At 37.5% G+C, this 24062-nt stretch overlaps 1 protein-coding gene across 3 annotated transcripts in view; it reads left to right on the forward strand.

The window, feature by feature from the left end:
- MSRB3 (methionine sulfoxide reductase B3) overlaps window positions 1-24062 on the forward strand; it is a 175049-nt gene that overhangs the window by 70686 nt on the left and 80301 nt on the right. For all 3 annotated transcript variants that reach the window (XM_027106930.1, XM_027106928.1, XM_027106929.1), the window contains one exon: window positions 23058-23086. In XM_027106930.1, coding sequence (XP_026962731.1) covers window positions 23058-23086 — 29 coding nt within the window. The remainder of the gene's footprint in view (window positions 1-23057; window positions 23087-24062) is intronic.

Consider the following 24062-nt stretch of genomic DNA (forward strand, 5'->3'; position numbering starts at 1 on the left):
ATGGATGGACCTAGAGATTATTATATTAAGTGAAATAAGTCAGACAAAGATGAGTATCATATGATATCACTTATATGTGGAATCTAAAAAAATGATACAAATGAACTTATTTACAAAACAGAAACAGATTCACAGACATAGAAAACAAACTCATGCTTAACCAAAGGGGATAGTGGTGGGGGGAGATAAATTAGGAGTTTGGGATTAACATATTCACACTACTATATATAAAATAGATAAACAACAAGGACCTACGATATAGCACATTAAAAATTATTGTCAATATCTTGTATTAATAACCTACAATGGAAAAGACTCTGAAAAAGAACAGATGTATATATATATATATATATATATATATATATATATGTATAACTGAATCACTTTGCCGTACACCTGAAACTAACACAACATTGTAAATTAACTCTACTTCAATTAAAAAATAGTTTAAAAAGATATAAAGATATAAGTATAAAGTAAGGTTTGTGAAAACTGTGCAGCTTTAAATAAATTTACATGGTAAAGTATAAGCAGCCGCAAATCTAAAATTAAGTTAGTTTCTGTCCAATAATTTTTTTAAAAGTTTAGTCTGGATTCTAAATTCCCCAAATAATGGAACTTAGATGAGTAACTGATAGTTTTAATACATTAGAAGCTAGAAACTTCTTGAGAGAACACATCATGGCAGAATTTTTGTAACCCGCATCTGCACCCCGTGCAGGGGCGTAAACCTTTGCATATCCAGGCTACTTAATTATTTGTTAAATAAATGGTTTAATTCCAGTAAATCAAGAGTAACCGCAGAGTTGAATGATTCAAGTTGATACTGGAATGGTGGAAGTATAAATAAATACTTGGTTATGGAGTCTCTAAATTATTATCCCCTACCACACTTTCCAAAGTAGCTTCTATAGACCACCCATGGAATTTAATTTTAGTGGATGCTTATTTCAGCAATAGCATTGCTTGCAACTGCAAAGATACACTGATTTCAACCAAGGGAGAGATGGAAATGTCTATGGCTGGGATCTTTTACAAGGAAACATTGAAAAGAGCAAAAAAGTGAAAATAAACAGTGTCAGCTACCGAAAGCTGTATCAGAAGAAAAGTTCATAGTCAAACATGTTTATTAAATATAAGAAAGATTAAAAATAACTGAACTAAATAGTGACTCAAAATGCTAGAAAAATTACAGCAAGAACAACAAAATAAACTGGGATAAAATGGCCTCCTTTTTCCTCAAGGCATTTGCCAATTCTAGGCAAGGGAAGAAAGGTAAAGATTCCAGTCGATCAGAAGCAGAAGTGCCAGCAGACTAGGATTTCTCAGCTCCAGCACTATTGACATTTGGGCTGGATAATACTTGGTTGTAAGGGGCTGCCCTATACATTGTAGGATGTTTAGTAGCATCCCTAACCTCTGTCCATTAGATAGCTCTGTCCATGAGATAGATCTCCCCTGCCCTGTCCCCCACCATTGTGACAAACAGAAATATTTCCAGGTATTATCAAATACCCCAGGGAGGGGGTAGAGGGGGGCCAAAATCACAATTGATCTAGACAGTCTACAAAACAATAATCAAGCTCTGATTTGTAGGGTTTACTGATTTCTATGGTACAAATACTTCCACCATAGGCTATTTCAAGATACAACTGTGACATTACTTAACATGGAATTGGGAAGAGACGTGTAGTGACACCATTATATAGCATTTCTGTAATTCAAATACAGCAGATATAAATAACAACAGTTAAATTTAGTTAAAAATTTAGACGTGAATTTTGAGTATTTATTACCTTTTTTTTTAATATAACTTATTTAATTATAAGTTTACATAATTTGTTTTTAATAATGTCTGTGTTTAGCAACTGGATCCCAAAGTTCCCAAAATTTTAACAGTAGGCTCTCTTGAGCTTTGCACACCAACATAATGGAGACAAATCAAGGGTAGACCAAATTTATCAAAAACTGCAACCCAACCCCAAGTGAGCTCAGTCCCTGATTAGATTAAGGTAATCTTTCCCTCGTTCCCCTCCCCACTCCAGCTGCCTATCAGAGGATAGGATAAACCCTCTGTAGAAAAAGATTACATCATCATCATTCAGAGTCCAATTTTTCATAGACAATGTCTGGCATTCATTAAAAATTACCAGGCGTACCAAAGTAAAGGACCAAGGGAAATAAATTGACAAAAGAAACAGGTCTATAGATGGCCCAGATATCCAGATATTTAAGTCATCAGGCACAGACTTTAAAAATAACCGTGAGGGCTTCCCTGGTGGTGCAGTGTTTGAGAATCCTCCTGCCAATGCAGGGGACATGGGTTCAAGCGCTGGTCTGGGAAGATCCCACATGCTGTGGAGCAACTAAGCCCGTGCGCCTCAATTACTGAGCCTGTGCTCTCAAGCCTGGGAGCCACAACTGCTGAGCCCGAGTGCCACAACTACTGAAGCCCACTTGCCTAGAGCCCGTGCTCCGCAACAAGAGAAGCCACTGTGATGAGAAGCCTGTGCACCGCAATGAAGAGTAGCCCCTGCTCACCACAACTAGAGAGAGCCCGCATGCAACAAGACTCAACGCAGCCAAAAATAAAATAAATAAATAAATTTATTTTTAAAACCCCCCAAAACAGTGATTAATATATTCAAGAAAATAGATGGCAAGATGGAGAATTTCACCACAGAACAGGAATCTATTGTAAAGAATAAAATAGTTCTAGGGCTGAAAATGCAATAACTGAAATATAAACACATGAGATGAATTTAATAGCATATTAGACATAGAAGAATGCAGGATTAATGAACAGAAAACAGGTCAGAAGAATAGATTCAGGCTGAAGTTAAGAGAGCCAAAAAAAATGTAAGGTTATTGAAAAGATAATACAAGATACACAGTTTCAGGTTTAACATATTAGAGTCACAGAAAGAGAAGAAAAAGATAATAGGAAAGAAGCAACATTTGAAGATAGAATTTTCCCAAACTGAGGAAAAAACTCAAGTCACAGATTCAAAAAGTGCTACAAATCTGAAACAGGATGAATACAAATAAAACCACATCTAGGCACATCACAGGCAATCTGATGAAAATCAAAGGCAAAGAGAAAATATTAAAAGTACTTGAATAAATTAACTTGAAAAATAAAAAATTAGAATTAAGTAAATCCAAAATGTTGATCGTAGAAAAGGCCATTTCTATCAATAAAGTGGACCATTTCTATCAAGTCTAGTCAAGAAAGAAAGGGAGAAAAGAAGAACATAGGTTCAAAACTAGGAATGAAAATGGGATAAAACCAAAGATATGGAAAAAAATATTTTAATGTAAGAGAATACCGTGTATAACCCTATTCTCACAAATTTAAAATCTCAACATAATTTTCTAAAAATAAAATACAAAATCTGACTAAAGAAGAATTATAATTGAATTGATCAGTAACTCTAGAAGAAATTGAGAGTTATCACAAACCGGCTTAGACTTTTACAGAAAAAAAAAATCATTATTCCTGTGCTATTACAAACTGTATCAATCACAGAAAATAGAAGAAAGTTTACCAACTTCTTTGACAAATGTAACATACCTCTAAAACCAGGATGTGACAAAGACATTACAAATGAAGGAAAACTATAGACCAATCTGATTTATGAAAGTAGATGTAAGGATCTTAAATAAAGTATTAGCAAAAGTAATATAACATTGACATATATACACTGATATGTATAAAATGGATAACTAATAAGAACCTGCTGTATAAGAAAATAAAATTCTAAAATTAAAAAAAAAAAGTAACGTAACACTGTGTTGAATAAGTAATATGCCATGGTAAAGTAGGGTTTATTTCAGGAATGTACAAATAGTTCAGTACTGGGACATCTTTGGAAAAATATGATCATTTTAGTATATTCCCAGAAGAGATTTTATAAAAATTCAAAGTACATTCTTTAATTAAAAAAAGAAAACTCGTAGTGAAATACGATTTGAAGGAAATACTATGTTTTATCAAATCTAAGAAGCCCTTAATCAAAGGATTTATTACTTCAAGTAACACTAAGAAAAGAAAAAAACCTGCGAAGTAAATTGCAAAATGTTTATCACAGATGCATCCAGGTTTCAGAGATGTTAACATGTTTGAAATAAAAAGTGCCCAATAGAATCAATGAAATACATACTATAAATAGTGTGGGGGAACCAGCAAAGTATTTAAAACTAAATTTAGATCCCACCCTCAATATCTTACAACCCAGTGCCTTATACTCCAGTAAAGTCTAGGTTAAATAAAAAATTTAAATATTAACATTAAGATCATACAAGTCCTAGAGGAAACTATAAGTGGGAACTTTGTATAACATTGGGGTGAGGTAAGCCTTTCTAAACAAGATTCCCAAGGAAGAAATCAAAAACAAAAAGATATATTAGGTTGGACCACCTAAATATTTTACATTTCTATAGAACAAAACACTATTTTAAAAACTGGTAAACAAACGAACTGGCAAAATATATATGCAATTCATGTGACAGACAATATTCAAATCAACTGAGAAAGACAAACATTGGAAAAATGGGCAGAAGATATAAACAGATACTTTTCAAAATAAGAAATGTAGATAATAAGCATAGGGGAAAATTATCCACCAGTTAGTAATAAAAAACTGAAGTAAAAGGAGGAATAGTTCTTTACGTATCAAATTAGCGAACATTTCCAATATCATCAAATCCAGTGTTGGTCAAGGTCTGGGAAATTAGCACTGCTGGGTAGAGGGTGAATTGGTAGTAACCTTCTGGACAGTTTAATAAGCTATGTCAAAAGTCTTAGAAATCTGTATGCCATTAATCTAGCAAATACACTTCTAGGAATTTATGCTAAAAAGTCATGTTTATGCATAAGGATAAAGCCACAAGAATGCTTTTAATCACTCTTTTTATGATAGCAAGAAAATAATTTAAATATCCAAAATAGAGGTCTAGTTAAATAGACTAGTGAAAATATACATGGCATTTCAAATAATATTGCAAAAGAATATTTAGTGATCTGGAAAGAAATTTAAAACAAATTTAAAAGTTTACAAAACAATAATTATATATGACCCTGTACTTGTAAAATACATGTATTTCTACATATATGAAAACAGTTTAGAAGGTTATGTACCATATGTTAACAGTAGTTATCTCTGGGTGGTTGGATTGTAGGTGATTTTTTTTTCTTATCTATCCTTCTAATTTTTTTTTAAAAGATGAACATATATTTTGGGGGGTAATAAGAAAAATATTTAATATTAGAATTACCTTTACTCAATGTTACAAACACTAAACTATTTATTTATTTATTTCTATCTCTTGAACATGGGTTTGGTGATTTTTGTTCTTTTTTTTAATCTTTCTTTTTCTTTTTCTCTTTTAAAATTTTTATTGGAGTATAGTTGATTTACAATGTTGTGTTCGTTTCTGCTGTACAGCAAAGAGAATCAGTTATGCATATACATATATCCGCTCTTTTTAGATTCTTTTCCCATATAAGTCATTACTGAGTATTGAGTAGAGTTCCCTGTGCTATACAGTAGGGCCCTATTAATTATCTTTTTACCACCAAATTTACCTTTTCCCAGTGATAATTTGAAAGAATGAAATGGAATGTAATTCCACATTATGTAATTCTGTCCATTTAATAATCTATTCACACCTCAAGTAGCTACTTTACCCACTGCCTTCTAAGTTGTTGCTTCTTTTTTTTTTTTTTTTTCTATTTTATCCCTAAGTGACCGGTAATGGTGATGATAACCCAGGGAAGGCAGCCACTGAGAGCTTAGACTTAGCTCTAACCTTCTATTCACCTACCTTCTCTTGGCCTCCAGTTCAAGCATCATTTCAAATTATATTCCTCCTCGTGACTGTCTTCTGTCTTCCTATAGTCCTCACATAGCCCTATTCCCAGACATCTGGAGGTAATTGATGAAGGATGGGACCCCAAAGTCAGAAGGTTTTTATTTATTTCCAAACAGACTTATTTTAATCAACTGTTTATCATGTTTGAATTAGGGATTTAAAAAAAAGCATTGAATGAAGACTTACCATGTACCAAGCATTATGCTAAGCACTTTAAAGAAAATTATCTCCTTTATTCTTTGTAACCTAAATAGAAAATCAAAGTTCACAAAGGACATGTAATTTAGTCAAGGTAACAATGGCAGTCAGAGATGGAGCTAGGACCCAAATTCAGGGCTGCCTGACCCCAAAGGCACCCCTCCTTAGCTCCTGTATTATGTTATAATTCCTCCCCATTCTAGTTGATTGTTCTTTTTGCTTAGTAATTCACCATCTGGTAGCCATCACACGCTGGTGTTAATTGGTGCTAATTTTCTGATGATGGCCAAGTGACTATACTTGGATTTTAAAGTGGAGAAAGCTATGATTAAGGTGCAGGACATGAGGTTAAAGTCACCACTTTCCCCACTTACTGTGTGTGATTTTGAATAAGCTACTTAACCTCTATGAGCTTTAATTTCCTCATTTGTAAGATGAGGATAATACCCATGTCACAAGAACTTTTGAGGGGATTAACCAGATAATGTCGAAATGTTTTGTAAGTGGAAAAAACACTCTGTAAATGTGGAACATTGATTCTAAAACAGTGTAAGGATTGGCATAAATTGCAGTTTTCAGAGCTAAAGTTCAGTAGAGAAAGGGAGGCATGCCACTTATTTAGAACAGAGACCAGAGGTCTTTTAGGTAAGTAACACTTTAAAATTCTGGAAGTTATATCTGTTTGCTGGGTGATTCACATTCTAGCGGTTATTGCAGATTGGTGTTGATCATAACAAGTAGCAATTTGCTGCAGGGGATGGAAGAGGGAGGAGATGATTTTGCTTGTCCAGCATAAAGGCAGATCTAGAGAAACCCAGGAGACAATAGATAATTGACAGTCCTACTCTCTGACAAGTTGGCTCGACTATATCCTGAGTGCTCTGCGGTTCAGTATAAAACCCTTGCTTTAAAAGGTTTACAGACAAAATGGACCACATTCAACAAAGAGCAGCTGATGGTTAGGAGACTCAAAATGATGTCACTTGAAGAGATGAGGGAAGAGAACTGAAAATGCTTAGTTTAGGCAGAAAAGAGTCATGGAACCTTCATGGTCTACTTTAGCAGTTTGCAAATCTGGCTGTCTGTTAGAATCACAGACCCCAAGCCTCTCCCCCTCAAAATTCTGATATAGCAAGGCTGTGGTGGAGCCCAGAATTTTTTTTTTTTTTTTAAAAAGCTCTCCTCTAATTCTTATGATTGGTTACCATGAGTCTAGATGAGGCTTAAGGAAGATTTGCCTTAGGGTGATGTCAATAGGATGATGTAAGGGAGGGGAAAAAAAACTACAGACAACAGACAGTAAGAGCTGAAAAGATTTATCAACTGTCAGAATACGAGATTGGTGAAAAAGCTGTTACTAGAGATTAATTTGATGTTTAACACCTGGCTTGGGAGGAAAGGTGATGAATTCAGTTTTGGAAGCCTGATAGATTTCAGGTTTTAACCTAAAATTTCAGGTACATCAGTATTCCCCAAAGTATGTGCTATGGAGTATTTGTTTCATCAGAATACTACTCCTACATTATAGTAGCTCCACAACGTGTTAATATGTCTTCCATGAAAAAATAAAATAAGAGTTCTATTGATGAATGAAACAAGATTGCTTATTGGGAAACACTGAGTAAAAATGAGTCAAATGGTTGCTTCATCATAAAAATCAAGGAGTGCACAATTCACTAATGTTCATTGGAGAGCTTCAGGAGTAGAATGTTGTAGGTAGCATTTCCGAAAGTTTTTGACCACAATATCTTTTCTTAACTGAAGAACATACTGTGAGGCTAACGTTACTGATAACACACATCGGGAAATGCCAAAGTAGGCAGGAAGATATTTAAATTTAGTATGAAGGCCAAGGTTGGATGTATAGATATCATGGATAGGATGAACTAGGCTATGAAGTGATGCCGAGACTCAGAAGAATAAGAACCAGTCATTGGGTTTGGCAATGTTAGAGAATAAGTTTGGTGGAAGTAGTAGTGAAAACAAGATTGTGGAGATTTTAGGATACAATCTCATGTTTTCAAACCACAAGCTGAAGTGGAGATAATGTGATAAAATATTTGAAGTTGGAATAATCCCAGAAAACACAGTCATCATAGTTGTGTCATTATAGTTAAAACAGGAATTTGAGGCTAACCCCTTATGACTGGGCGGAAAACAAACTCAAGGAAAATTTTTTTTTTTTTTGACAAATTGAAGAAAGTTGTAAAGTGGGATATATTTAAGGTATTAGAAATGAGGGAAAGAGATTTAAAGAACAGGTAGAATAAACTGTAGAAAAGAAGATTAACTTTTCTCCTTACCTTTCTGGGCGATAGCTAAAATAAATTTCTTCAGATTAATAATTGTCCATCTACGAGATACGTTTTTAATGTGCAGTTTTTTGATCAGCTAGGCTCTTTGCTTGTGTGTAAGTGTTAAGGATGCTTGCTGTGAAGTAGGAGTTCCATACATGGCAGCTCTTATTTGTTGCTGTTGTTTCCACTCTTTGAACACTTAATGCATTGTGCCACTACCAGTGAGTAGACAAAGGAAAGGAGAGTCTAAGTCAAAACAGGTAACTATATTTGACTTATCATTCCTATATTTCATGATCATGGATTAGCTGGCTGTAACCTATGATTCCTTCTGCTATTTATATTTATATATATATATATATATATATATATATATATTTATTAATTAATTAATTTATTTGGCTGCCTCGGGTCTTAGTTGCTGTACGTGGGATCTTCGTTGCAGTGCATTGGCTTCTCTAGTTGTGGTGTGTGGGCTCCATAGTTGCAGCTTGCAGCCTTAGTTGCTCTGCAGCATGTGGGATCTTAGTTCCCTGACCGGGGATCGAACCTGCGTCCCCTGCGTTGGAAGGCAGATTCTTAACCTCTGGACCACCAAGGAAGTCCCTGCTCTTTATATTTTGTCTTTATTATCTTGCATTGTACTTGGAACAAACTATACTTTTGTTCATTTGTGTCTTGATTTTTTTTTTTTTTTTTTTTTTTTTTTTCTGTATGCGGGCCTCTCACTGCCGTGGCCTCTCCCACTGCGGAGCACAGACTCCAGACGCGCAGGCTCAGCGGCCATGGCCCACGGGCCCAGCCGCTCCGCGGCATGTGGGATCCTCCCAGACCGGGGCACGAACCCGGGTCCCCTGCATCGGCAGGCGGACTCCCAACCACTGCGCCACCAGGGAAGCCCTTGATTTGTTTTTTAGCGTTCATTCTAGTTGCAATTTTTTTACTGTAAGGAAAGTTGGCCCTATGCTGATGGAGATTGCACGTTTTACTTCTACGTGCTCACTTAAGTATCTAGTGTTAATGGCTGTTGCATGACTCATAGTCTACATAAGCATAAGTTAACTCCAGTACCTCTGTGATGTGCCCTTTTTGAGATTGCTCTGGAAGACCACCCAGAAGGTAGAATTTACACAAACTGCAAAGGCCCATTCAACTTAAACTGAGCGGCACTGACCAAATTACACCCGCATCCCTCAGTATGAACCAGCTACCCATTTGCTCCTGATTGAGGTTCAAACTGTTGATCTTTAACTATAAAGGGCTTTATGGGCCGAATTATGGCTACTTTAAACAAGACCTCTTCCTTAAAATAGAGTGCTTTGTAGGTAGTGAGCTCTCCATAAATGCTCTTGACTATGACTTAATGCAAGTTCAGATCCTCTAGTGCACTGTTCATGGTTTCCAGATTTGAAGGAAAGCGTCTTGATATTGAATCTTTGTCTTTCGTATTATTTTTGCTTGGAGGTTTAGTGGAGTGTAAATTTACTGACCACACAAGACACATCTTTTTAGTGATGAATCTTTTTAATTTGCTAGCCTAGTCTGAGTAAACCATGAAATCTATGGTTTTATCATTTGATTCATGTGGCCAGAAACAATAGCTGTGTAATCGAATGTTTTTAATAAGTTTGCCAAGAAAGTGGCAAATGTATCATTTTTTGCTCTGGGACTGGATCCTTTCTGACAAATTTTTCACTTGTTTTGTACTTAGTTCAGTGCTTCCCACAAACAACTTTATAGTAGTGTTGCACAACAATCTGTGACGGGAATTTTTTTACTTCTTTATTGGGCAGAAACTTATTTTGGAAATAACGAATAGATACAAATTTAAATCATTAGAAAGGTGGGATGCCTTGTTATTTTAAATAGGAGAAATATTCTTTGTTTTAAGGGATGCCATCCAGGTCAGTAGTTCTCAAGATCATCTGGAGAATTTAAGAGTACAGATTTACAGACTAATCTGTGCTTTTGAAAAGCTTGATATAATCATACATCTTCCAGACTCATTGATTTGGGCCTACGGAACCAGTGATTTAATATGAATTTTTGTCCCCAAATTAGGTCAAGAGACATTTTGTGTCATCTCTTTTTATGGCAGTTATATACTTTTCTATTATAAATCATGCTTTTAGTATCTTCAAGATTAGAAAAATACAATAAAATTATACTAATCTGAGATCCTGTGTGGGACCATACAGCTTGAAACTTTCTTATTGATCCTAGCAGCTCACAAGAATAAATCAGGAATTAGCAAGAAATAGTGGTAGCAGAATGACTCAGAAGCAGCAAAATCTACTCTTCTCTCATTTCCCCCCATATACTTAGTAAAGGTACTATTTTTAAAAAATTAATTAATTAATTTTTTGGCTGCATTGGGTCTTTGTTGCTGTGCGCAGACTTTCTCTAGTTGCGGCGAGCAGTGGCTACTCTTCTTTGCGGTGCGCGGGCTTCTCATAGCAGTGGCTTCTCTTGTTGCAGAGCACGGGCTCTAGGCGCACAGGCTTCATTAGTTGTGGCACTCGGGCTTCAGTAGTTGTGGCTCGTGGGCTCTAGAGTGCAGGCTCAGTAGTTGTGGCGCACAGGCTTAGTTGCTCCATGCTACGTGGGATCTTCCCGGACCAGGGATCAAACCCATGTCCCCTGCACTGGCAGGCAGATTCTTAACCACTGCACCACCAGGGAAGCCCTACAATGGCTTTTAAAGTTGTGATCTGGCCCTTGTCTACTTCTCTGACTTTCTGTCTTACTGTTCTCTCTTTTATTCACTTCTTTCTAGATCCAGTCTTCTTCTCCCCTTCCTCTTTCTTTCCCCCTCCTTCTCCTTCTTCTTCTTCATGCCAAGCTTAATTGTTTTTTTTTTTTTCTTTTTGTGGTACGCGGGCCTCTCATTGTTGTGGCCTCTCCCGTTGCGGAGCACAGGCTCCGGACGCGCAGGCTCAGCGGCCATGGCTCACGGGCCCAGCCGCTCCGCGGCATGTGGGATCTTCCCGGTCCGGAGCACGAACCCACGTCCCCTGCATCGGCAGTCGGACTCTCAACCACTGCACCACCAGGGAAGCCCTCAAGCTTGGGTTTTTGCATTGGTCCTTTCCTTTGGAATCTCCACCAAAAATTCCATTTTGCACCCCCATTGTATGTGGGCTCCTTGTCATTCTTTAGGTGTCAGCTGAAATGTCATCTCCTTCTAAAGCATATCCCTGACCACATTATTTAAAATAGCTCCCCCGGGGCTTCCCTGGTGGCACAGTGGTTAAGAATCTGCCTGCCGGTGCAGGGAACACGGGTTTTGAGCCCTGGTCCGGGAAGATCCCACATGCCGCAGAGCAACTAAACCAGTGCGCCACAACTACTGAGCCCGCATACCACGACTGCTGAAGCCCGTGTGCCTAGAGCCCGTGCTCCGCAACAAGAGAAGCCACCGCAATGAGAAGCCCACGTGCTGCAGTGAAGAGTAGCATTCTTTCACGTGTTTGTTGGCAATCTGTATATCTTCTTTGGAGAAATGTCTATTTAGGTCTTCTGCCCATTTTTGGATTGGGTTGTTTGTTTTTTTTATATTGAGCTGCATGAACTGCTTGTATATTTTGGAGATTAATCCTTTGTCAGTTGCTTCATTTGCAAATATTTTCTCCCATTCTGAGGGTTGTCTTTTCATCTTGTTTATGGTTTCCTTCGCTGTGCAAAAGCTTTCAAGTTTCATTAGGTCCCATTTGTTTATTTTTGTTTTTATTTCCATTTCTCTAGGAGGTGGGTCAAAAAGGATCTCGCTGTGATTTTTGTCATAGAGTGTTCTGCCTATGTTTTCCTCTAAGAGTTTGATAGTGTCTGGCCTTACATTTAGGTCTTTAATCCACTTTGAGTTTATTTTTGTGTATGGTGTTAGGGAGTGTTCTAATTTCATTCTTTTAAATGTAGCTGTCCAGCTTTCCAGCACCACTTATTGAAGAAGGCTGTCTTTGCTCCATTGTATATTCTTACCTCCTTTATCAAAAATAAGGTAGCCATTTGTGCGTGGGTTTATCTCTGGGCTTTCTATCCTGTTCCATTGACCTATATTTCTGTTTCTGTGCCAGTACCATACTGTCTTGATTACTGTAGCTTTGTAGTATAGCCTGAAGTCAGGGAGCCTGATTCCTCCAGCTCCGGTTTTCTTTCTCAAGATTGCTTTGGCTATTCGGGGTCTTTTGTGTTTCCATACAAATTGTGAAATTTTTTGTTCTAGTTCTGTGAAAAATGCCAGTGGTAGTTTGATAAGGATTGCATTGAATCTGTAGACTGCTTTGGGTAGTAGAGTCATTTTCACAATGTTGATTCTTCCAATCCAAAAACATGGTATATCTCTCCATCTGTTTGTATCATCTTTAATTTCTTTCATCAGTGTCTTATAGTTTTCTGTATACAGGTCTTTTGTCTCCTTGGGTCGGTTTATTCCTAGGTATTTTATTCTTTTTGTTGCAGTGATAAACGGGAGTGTTCCTTAATTTCTCTTTCAGATTTTTCATCATAAGTGTATAGGAATGCCAGAGATTTCTGTGCATTAATTTTGTATCCTGCTACTTTACCAAATTCATTGATTAGCTGTAGTAGTTTTCTGGTAGCATCTTTAGGATTCTCTTAGGTTTAGTATCATGTCATCTGCAAACAGTGACAGCTTTACTTCTTCTTTTCTGATTTGGATTCCTTTTATTTCTTTTTCTTCTCTGATTGCTGTGGCTAAAACTTCCAAAACTATGTTGAATAATAGTGGTGAGAGTGGACAACCTTGTCTTGTTCCTGATCTTAGAGGAAATGCTTTCAGTTTTTCACCATTGAGAATGATGTGGGCTGTGAGTTTGTCATATATGGCCTTTATTATGTTGAGTAAGTTCCCTCAATGCCTACTTTCTGGAGGGTTTTTACCACAAATGGGTGTTGAATTTTGTCGAAAGCTTTTTCTGCATCTATTGAGATGATCATATGGTTTTTCTCCTTCAATTTGTTAATATGTTTTTTCACATTGATTGATTTGAGTATATTGAAGAATCCTTGCATTCCTCATTCTTTTTCTGATTACAACCTAGAGTAGAAATGAAAATTTCCAGGCAAAATAAGTAAAGAAATATTATATGTCAAACTGATGTAGAGCAGTAAATGTTACTACCTCCCAAGTCTGCCTCATCCCCCAGAGAGCACGTGACAAGTATGTATATAACATCAGTGTTAAAGGACCAAGCAAAACCATTCGAAACATTTTCCCACAGCAGTATGAAGATACAAAGAGCCCATTGATCACAGTCTTATGCTGTGCCAGCTGGTGGTCTCTACTAATTTGCAGAAGCAGCTGCCCAATGGTCAAAATGCAGGTAAAGCACTTTGGCAGAATATGGTTAAAAATATTAAGGGAGGATAGAGAAATCAAACATATTTTGTACCTAAAATGGGTTAAAGTGTATGAAAGCTGTAGACATTTTTATTTCCAGCTAATTTCTAGGTTTTTGGCTTTTATTGGAGGTCTGAGGTTGCTAAATATCTGACTGAAGAAGAAATGATATGTAGTAGTTTGCTAGGGCTGCCATAACAAAGTACCATAGACAGTGTCTTAAACAACAGAAATTTATTGTCTCACAGTTCTGGAGGCTGGAAGTCTGAGATCAAGGTGTCAGAGGGTTGGGTTCTTCTGAGGCCTCTCTCCTTGACTTGTGGATGGCTGTCCTCTCTCTGTGTCCTCACACGGTCTTCCCTCTGTGTGTGTCTGTGTCCTAATTTCCTTTTCTCAAAAGAACGCCAGTCATATTGGATTAGGGCCCACTTGAATGACTTCATTTTAACTTAATTACTTCTTTAAAAACCTTATTCCCAAATACAGTCACATTCTGAGTTACTAGGGGTTACAACTTCAGCATATGAAGTTTGGGAGGACACAGTTCAACTCCTAACATGAAAGTATACTCTATTCTCCTTAACCCCGTTTTCTTTAGTGTTTTGAATTTATTCTCAATAGCTAAAGAATCTTTACTTTAAAAGCTTTATTCTCTGTAAGAGTTATATACACAAGAAACAATTAAATTATTTTAAAGGAAACATAAGATTAAGTACTATAAATCATACAGACAGGAAATGATATTGAAATTCAAAGAAGGCAGTTATCAATATGGCCTAGAGAAAACTGTAGAACCTGGAGAGCCAAAAGTGGTCTTAACAATGACCTATTTTTTCAGTCTTATTTATCTGTAGGTTCAAGTTCTACAGATGCCAATTTTTATCATCTCATATTCACTTTTCCTCTGCTCTCTCCTTTCCCCTTTTCCTTTTCTTTACTCTTGGGAACTGTAGAAAAATTTAGATAGCTTACCTCTCCGTGGGGTAGGCTGTATGGAGCAGCATTGATTTATTTCTAATGTCTAATTTTACTCATGAGAAAAATGCAGCTCACAAGTTAAATGACTTGTCCTGGTTGCTGAACTAGAATCCAGGTCTCCTGATTCTTATTCCAGTAAGCTCTCAAGTGCACTGTGCAACTATTTTAGTTAGAGACTGTTTTGTGTTTTAAGGACAAATAAGACTGCTTTTCTGTATTGTGTAATTGGGTCATTTATATTATTTTCCATTAGTATTCCCTCTTAAATATTTCCAGTTTCTTCAGTTATTTTTATTGCTGTTCCCTCATTTTTTTCCTGCATGGTTTTTGATACTCATATTAAAATTGCACCCCAAGTAAGATACCAGAGTAATACATTCTTTCTTTTTATAATATAGTAGTATTTTTTTTACTTGCTAAAATATTGCTACTTGTACTTGTAGCCGTAAACTTTATTTAATATTATTGCTTAGATAAAACCTACCTTTTATTCAGCTTCTAATATATGCCAGGACCTGACCTACACATTTTACAGTATCATCTCACTTAACCTACACAAAACTTTTAAAAGGTAAACATTACTCCCATTCTGTAGATAGTGAAACTAAGATGTAAAGTGTAATGAACTTCTGTAAAATCACGCAGGGTAGAAAGTGGAAGACCTGGGACTGGGCTCTAGTCTGTCCGTCTCTATCGGCTGCCTTTTCCACGATTGCTACCTCAGTCTTAAGTGCTTCATAGACTACATCACTGCTGCATAAAGTCTCTAACTTATCAGGGTGGCAGTGATCCCAGTGAAAGTGCTAGGGCCTGGTTAAAAGGAGAAATAAAAACAGTACCAGTGGAAGCAGAACTGTGTCACGGGGAGCAGGAATTTATACAGGCATGTTATCTGCAGTACATTACGGTGCTCAGTGAAAGACACTGTCGATAAATGAAGAAGAATTGTAGCTGTGTCCTGGTAACTGAACTTGAAGGTTCTCATTGACAGGCTCACGTAAGAGATCTTCAAGCAACTTAGGAGGGACTTTGCTGCTGTTCTGCTAATGATTATCATCTTGACTTCTAAATTTCTGGTTTTTTAATTTATATTTTTCAGTTAAAAAAATTAAGCATGCAGTTAATGGGTATCTTTTATTTGTATCTTTTCTTCATTTTTAGTTGTGGTAGCTAACATGTCTTTAAACATTTAAATTCATTTTGTTTTCTTTCTGCATATTTTTCTGTCTTTTGTATTTATAGCATCATTATTATCAAAATATAACATAGAGGCCTAAGTTTTAAACACAATAAGTAGATAGTTCATAACCTAGTACTGCTATGGTAACAATATCAGTTAGAATACATTGGTTTAAAAGTAACAGAAATACCCAAGTTGAGTGTGGCCTAACAATGCTAGACTTGACTTTCTAACTCAGCGGGAATTCTAGAGAAAGGCTGTTCTGGAATTGGAATGAAATTAGGGTTCCGGGTTGGCATTTCTGCTATTTTCTTGGCCTTCTCCTCATGGTTACAAGATTGCTACAACAGTTCTAAGTATTCTTACGTAATAACTTTAAAGGCAGGAAACAGGGAGAGTGTAGGAAAAGGGCCTTCTCCCTAAATCACCCCTGTCCTTTTCATGAGGAAAAACCTTCCCAAAAAGTACCCCCAGCAGACTTCCCTGTACCTCTCACTGCTCAGAGAGGGGTTCCATCCCTGTCCTTGAACCAGTCACTGACAAAGGAGATTAGGATTGCCACAGACGGCTTAGCCTAATAATGATTCATTCCTAGGGTGGAAACATTTTTCCGCACCCTTCAAAAATTGCAATTCTGTTATCAGAGAAAAGGGAGACTGGCCATTACATACACAACAGATAGTGTCTGCCACAATTAGTGAACTCTTTTAGTATGATCAAATAACTACGTGAACAAACGTAGAGTTACAACTCTGATGAGTGCAAAGGAGTGACTGGTGCTATAAAAGTATAAACTCAAGGGATTTAATCTAGTCTGGCTACTCTTCTTCAAAGAACTGATAATTAAGCTAATAATGGAGAAAGTTTTAGAAGTTAAGTAGGCAAAGGGGTTAAGGGATACTGGAGTGGGTGAGGGGGAGGAAGAGAGCATTCCGAGGAGAGGAAGTGTATTATGTTTATGTAACTGAAAAAAGGTGCATAAATATTCACTGCCATTATTACTAGCCTTTGGTCTGATGAAAGCCTTTGAATTACTTGTAGGGGTAAGAAGAAATTCTTAGACTTATAAGTAGGATCCTGAAATATTGGAATTTCTGAAAAATTTCCATACTTTAGGGGCGACAACAGGACAGGTTATTTGACTTGGATTGTCCTAGAAAATCCTTGGTATGGAGTTGCCATATATAATACACTAATAGGCAAAAATCAGTCTGCCCCTCCTACTCCTTCCCTCTAATAATTTTTTGCAGCTACAATCTTTAGTTGACATCAATTAAAAATAATAAGAACAGCATCCTCACTGTGCCACATGTTGTCTGAAACCTTTTGGAACATTGACTTCATTAACCTGTAGTTCATACTTACATGGGTCCCATTTGAATTTTTTCAATACAGTTGAAAGTAAGCAAAAAAGCAGTGTTCTCTGAGACTTTGTGGATTCCTCACAAGAGAAAATTTTAAAAATAATAAAATTTTAAAAATAATAAAATTTTTAAAAACTTGACTTCAATATACATAGAACTTTCATAAACACTAGGTTATTTCCTATAAATAGAGAACAGCAGTTTTATAAGCTTGTTCAGGACTATAGAGCTCTAACCAATGACTAACACTGCCCTCTTTTGAAAATCTGAAACTTTATTATCAAAAGAATACATATGTTATATATTTTAATTATTTAAAAAATAATAATGATACTTAAATTTTCCTAGCATCTACGCTTTATGGTTTTAAAATTCATAAAAACTTTTCAGGTTTAAAAATGTTTAAGTTTTAGTTTAAGCCTTTTTTTAATGTGGCATTACTGTTACAACTGTTCTCACAAGACTCCAAAATAATAATGGCTTAAACATAGTAGCAGTTTGGGATTGATATGGTGCTACTTGTGTGTGTGTACCATCAGCCAAAGGCTGGTGCTCTACTATCAGCTTCTCTCTCATGATCTAAGAATGGCTGCTTCAGCTCCTGGAATCACATCAGCATTCCAGCCAGTGGGAAGAAGGGGGGGGGGTGCAGACATTTGCTTCAAGGGCATAACTCATAATGCTTCTCCTTGCATCCTTTTGGCAAGAACTTAGTCACATGGTCAAAACAAGAGAAGTGGGAAATATTGCGAAAAAATTGTCTTACCTCAGCAGGCATGTGCCCATCTAAAACTCAGAGATTCTATTTCCAAAATAAAAAAGGGGAGAATGGATATTGGAAAATAGTAACAGTCTGGGCTATATTCACCATCTTTTGGCGATTGCCAAAAGAACTGGTTGAATAGCTTTAAGCTTAGATGTTAAGTATATAATAAGGAGTAAAATGGGTGTCTGTGGAGACACAAATATATTTATCAACCTTATACCCCGTACAACCTTACTTTATGCATCTTTGTATTCCTACCATCCAGCATGGTATATGAATAAAAATAAGCGCATAAGAAATGTGTTTGGAATGAATGAATGAACCATCCCTTTTTGTCTTTCTTGTATAATATGTATTGTGTGAATTCTTTTTTCATACTTGCCATTTCTTTGTCCTATCTATAATTTACTTACTTTCTTACAGAGGATTTATGAGTAGAGATGATCAGAGTCCATAGTATAATAGAGGAGTACTTTGTGTCTCTGTGTATGTATGTGTGTATGTAAAATTTAATAGAAATCTAAATTAACTTATACCATAGGACCAGTTTTCTCAACCCCTAAAACTGACAGTATTAACTTCTCTTATTACGTTTTAATTATTATTAGACTAGTTGTGGCTTTTGAAGATTCAGTACTGTGTCTAAGAATTCTGAAAATATTCTTTTTTGAAAACTGATACCTAATGTCATTAATTAGTTTGTGAAGATGTTTTCTCTGCACGTTATGTGTGTATTTTACATACTGACCAGCTATCTCTGGAAGAGATAAGATGGTCTGGGGATTAACAGTTTTCTGATATGATTTTTCATCTCTCAAAAGAGGCATTTTATAGAGCTTTTGGTCATTATATCTGGTTTTTGGCCCTCTGTTAATTTACAGATCCATTTGTTCATGTGTTAACTTCTGCTACACAGCTTTAACAGCTCTTAAATACCAGGTGCTGTGCCTAGTGCTGGGAACATGAAGATGGGCGAGACCTTGCATGCACCCTGCTGGGCTTAGTGTCAGTGCCACATGGTGTGGGGATTGCCGTGCCAGGCCCACACTGTGGAGTAACTGAAGGCGAGCAAGGAGCTCTAGGAGGTGAGGGGGCCAGGCAAGTTGCTGCCAGGATTGAGGCAAGTCTGTGGAGTCAAAGTTTGTCAGTGATGAGCTGGGGGAAGTGTGTCTAAGCTGAGGATACTGGATGAAGGCTGTGAAATTGTTAGCACAAGTTCATGTGCCGGACACACAGTGAGGCCAAACAAACTGAAACGTCGGAGTTTGGAGCAGAGAAAGGTTTATTGCGAGGCCATGCAAAGAAGACAAGGTGGCTCATGCCCTGAAAAGCCTCCGGCTCCCCAAAGGGTTTTGGCAAAGCATTCTTTTTTTTTTTAACATCTTTATTGGAATATTATTGCTTTACAACGTTGTGTTAGTTTCTGCTGTATAACAAAGTGAATCCGCTATACCTATGCATATAGCCCCATATCCCTTCCCTCTTACATCTCCCTCCCACCCTCCCTATCCCACCCCTCTAGGTTTTAAAGGCCAGGAGAGGAGGAGTATGTGATCAGCGTGTACACAGTTCTCTGATTAGCTGATGGTGAGGCCGCAGCGCGGTGTCACAGGGGTTAACATTATCAGTCCTTAGGCTCCAGGAGGCCTGGGGCTGTGTGCTCATGGTCATCAAGTAGTTCTTCCATTTGGTGGAAATTTGCCTCATATACTATTATCTAGGTACTTCAGAGCGGAGCTAAAGCAGAGGATATGGGGGAAGGCCTGTCCTGGGAAGGCCCCACAGGGTCCTGCTTGGTTACAAAATAACATGGCAATAGTTTGATTTGGTGAGAGTGAAGGCTACAGTTTAGAGGGCAGAAAGAAGCGGAAACAAAGAGGGAAGGGCAAAATGCTTTTCCTATTCTTCCACATTCCTGGTCAGAGAATTCTTAATTCAAACCTTCCTGTGAGAGTGGGGAGCTGGGAGCACCTAGAAGCCAGAGGTTGGCCCTTAGGCCTGACTGTTATAGTCTAGATGGACTTGGAGCTCAGGGGCCTGGCTGGTGGGGACAGGCAACGGGGGATGGGTAGGAGTACAGAGCCTCTGACAGAAATGAAAGAGCCCCTCCCCCAATAAAGAAGAAAAGAAAGGAGGTGTTTCTCTTAGGGACTCCATAGCCACTGGAAGAGAAGGCTGAGGGAGGCTTCTCCTCTTCTCACACTTGGCCTAGTTGCCATTGCCCCTGAATTTCCCCAGGCTGAATAAGTCTTTCAGTGGAAGACGAAATTAATTTAAAATTTGCACTATTCTCAGTTACTTGGTATCAATAGTTTCACACACAGTTTTCATTGTTTTTGTTATCAGGTATATCTGTCAAGGTAGGTTAGTATACTTTTCTAACAGTTTATTGCCTTGGCTTGTAACTTTTAAATAATTAGCTGTATTGTATCCCTATTTGTCCTCTTGCCAAGGCCCTGCAAATATTAGGGCCAAGCCTGGTAATAAGTCACCGTGTAAAAAGGTATGTCTTACTATGGGTCACAGACAAAAACGTTTAAAAGCCACTGACCTAGGGACACCAAGTTCACAGTCCTCTGCGTGGCATATGAGGGGCCTACCGTGATCTGGCTCTCCGCCCCCCCCTCTAATCCTGCCTCTAATCCACCTCTAAACTGCATGTACTCTCAATATGGGATGCATCTGTCTTCTTTTCTGTTCTGTTTCATTTTTTGAAAAAAATACTAGTTGCAATCCACTAAATTAATTTTATAATCCTCTGATGGGTCAACTTGTGACCGAAGTTTGGAAAAACTCTGCTCTAGTTGTTGGGGTGGTGACAATGTGATCGGATTAGTGTTTTGGAAACGTCTGGCAGCTGATTAGAGGGGGGGTCGGAAGGGAGTGGGGGATACGGGTTATGAGATTATTGGGCCAAAGATAGGCCTAAGATGGTAAGACTGAGGATAGAGAGGAGGGGAAGGTGGTAGAGCCAGCAGGTCTGGGTGACAGCTCAGATATCGAGGGTGCAAAAGAAAACTAGAATAACATCATAATTTCTGACAATAGGGAGTCTATAGCAGGAGAATTATATTTGAGGGAAAGGAAAATGAATGCAGTTCAGTACTTGTGGCATTTGAGGTCACAGTGTGACATTCAGGTAGGATTTTAGTTGGAGAAAGGGTTAGTAAATTAGGGACTGTAACAGGGCTGTTGGCTTGAGCATTAGGAAACCACTGAGAAAACTTAGCACAGATCTTAGTGGTTCAAAGAGTGAATATGTTGGGAGGTCAGGAAAGGAAGACGTGCAATATAGAATATAGTCTTTCCTTTCAATAAACTTGCTTGTAAAGCCAGGAAGAAAGAGGGATGAAAAGAGTAGGACACAGATTTGAAGGAGGGTTTTAATTAATTCTGGAGCACTTCTGTGCAGAAGGGAGGAGGAACTTGGGGAGACACAGATATTGAATATACAACCGGAGGAAGGGGTAACTAATCCAACCTGGTTTCAGGGGAGATGAGAGAGTGCACTTTAGGATGTAAATGCAGGGAACCTCAGGCAGAAGGAAGAGCACCTCTTATACAGCTGAGAGGGAGATAAGGATGTCTGTGGAGGCAGGGGTTTCCCTTTATAGACATGTGTTGAGTACAAGCACCAGGCACTGTGTAGGCGCCCTGGCTACAGACGTTAGTAAGGCAGAGTCCAGAGGGGAAGATAGGCTAGGAAACCAGCAGGACAACGCGTGGTAAGTGTTGTTTAGAGTTATGCTCAGGGATGCTGGAAACAAAGAAGAGGGCATGAGGCCAGGCTTTCCAGAACAGGAGAGGACAAAAAGTGAAAATGGGTTTACACCTGAAATAGGAGTCAGGGACACCTAAGGACTGAGATGAGGACTATGGTGGGACCAGGGTCTGAGACAAATATGAACCTGGATTACAGTGGTGGTTGTTGATAACCGTGGTTGTAATAGTAAGTTTTCTGTTTTTATGATTATTGACTTGGTTTGAGCATCAGCTGAAACTTTATTTGGGAATACTTGAGAAAATGAATTTTTATGTCAAAGGAAGCTGTCTCTTGCTTATCCTTTGCCTCTTCCTCCTTTGATGACTTCTCTTGAAGCTAATTTAGGTAAAGAAAGCCACCGCTTCCAAAGGTGCTTTGGTACCCTGGCATAATTTCAAAGAAATCTCCTTTCCCACTTAGTTAACTACATTTCCCCAGGAAAAAAAAAAAATCTTCTCTGTCAATGTAACATCCTTTAACAGGACTCCTGCTGGTTGGTTCTTGTCTCTTGCTGTGGCAGCTGTGAACATATATACTATTGATTGTTAATGTGTGATATAAATCCGACTGGAGCATGCCCACTAATTGGTTTGAGAGCTAGGTATAGACAATGCTGTCTTATAGTAGCTTGTGTAGATAGGCCTAGTCATAGGGTTAATTCTGCTTGACAGCACATCAGCAGCATCTTGAGAGTAATTACCCAACAGCAGTTTTCCCACAGCCGGACTGAGAGCTTCAAAGGCTTCTGAATTTACAACCAGTATTAACCTATATCTGAAACATAATGTTCCCACAAGGGCTCACATTTTTTTCTCCTTCTTATTAAATGTATGGGGTTACTAGGTTCATTTACTCTGTGAAGAACTTAGTGAAAAATTACTTGCTGTTGAATAATTGAAAATCTTGAATAATAAGTAAAGAAGATAATTTTAAATTTGAGTTTTTATTGCTTTATTATATTACTGAAACAAGTTAATCTGTAAAGACTGGGTGCTTTTTTTTTTAACATAATTTATTCTCTTTCAAAAACAAGCTAAAAAGTTAATATCTTTTCCATACTGCGCTATCTCTGTGGACATGTACATGTTTAGAGGACCTAGGGTTATGCATGCATTTAAAATGGTTAAAATAAATACGTATTTACATCTTAAAAAGCTGTCTTACTTGTTGATGCATGTACTGAAATTTAAAACTATTGCATCTTTTTTCCCCCTCATAAAATCAGTTATTGTCTAACAAGCAATTTTTATATCATAAAAAATTTCTTTCTCTTTGCAGGTCAGAAACGAAATTTGACTCTGGTTCAGGTATGTTTACATTAATAATGTTATTTTGAGTATATTTTATTTACATTATTCTCTGAGGAGTAATGCATCAGATCAAGAACCATTTTGATTTTAAACAGACTAGGCAGTCTCTTTTCAAAACATGAACCCCACCTCAAAGCAGGGCTGTTGGCTGCTTGTGGCTGCTTGGAATCATAACTTGAGGTGCTGTTCACGTTGGGATTCTCGATAGCTCTGAAATAAGTATTAAATGCTCTGTATCTGCAGAGCTTCATTTTAAAAGCAAAGGAGGGGGTTGTACCTACTCATTGCTAAAAATAGAATATTATTCTCTCACTGGACAAAGCATCCTGGGTAATTTAAAAATTCTCTGCAAGTGACTTGTCATCACATATGGGTAACAGATACATTTAATCCAGCAAACTGCAGACGGTTTTAGCCAATAGAAATAGATATTTGTCTATGACTTGCTAATTTTTAAAAATTTGTTTTGTTGGGGAGGTGGGTGATGGAAAATGAAGGTCACCTTAAGCCATTATTTTGTATCTATCAAGACAGTCTCACAAACAGTGGCGTATCAGCCTCATTAGATGTTTTCTTCTCATTAAGCATGAATATAGCTATATAATCCTTACATTTGACTGTGTCTTTGTGTCACTCGCTGAGATGTACGTGCTTCATAGTTTCTGACGGTGTTTGCAATTAAAGCACAAAAACTACCTCATGTTCAGTACGAAGGAATTACGCCCTTTAGTGAACTGTTATAGATAAATAAACATTAATTTTCAATTTCAGGAGAAAATAGTTTGCAGAAAATATACAACTTACTGAATTTAAAAGTAACATTCTTACTCTGGTTTGAGTTCCACTATGTTTTAACTTAAAAGTTTTCGTTTATTATTTCACAAAGGGACCAAAGACTATGTATTCTTTTTGATAGTGGTGTTAAGGAGCCAACATGCTTTTCTTCTTCAAAACCTGTATCTTTCTTTTGAAT

Source organism: Aethalodelphis obliquidens, unplaced genomic scaffold (genome assembly GCF_003676395.1).
Source record: "Aethalodelphis obliquidens isolate GAN/ISIS:26980383/991018 unplaced genomic scaffold, ASM367639v1 scaffold8, whole genome shotgun sequence".
NCBI classification, from domain to species: domain Eukaryota; kingdom Metazoa; phylum Chordata; class Mammalia; order Artiodactyla; family Delphinidae; genus Aethalodelphis; species Aethalodelphis obliquidens.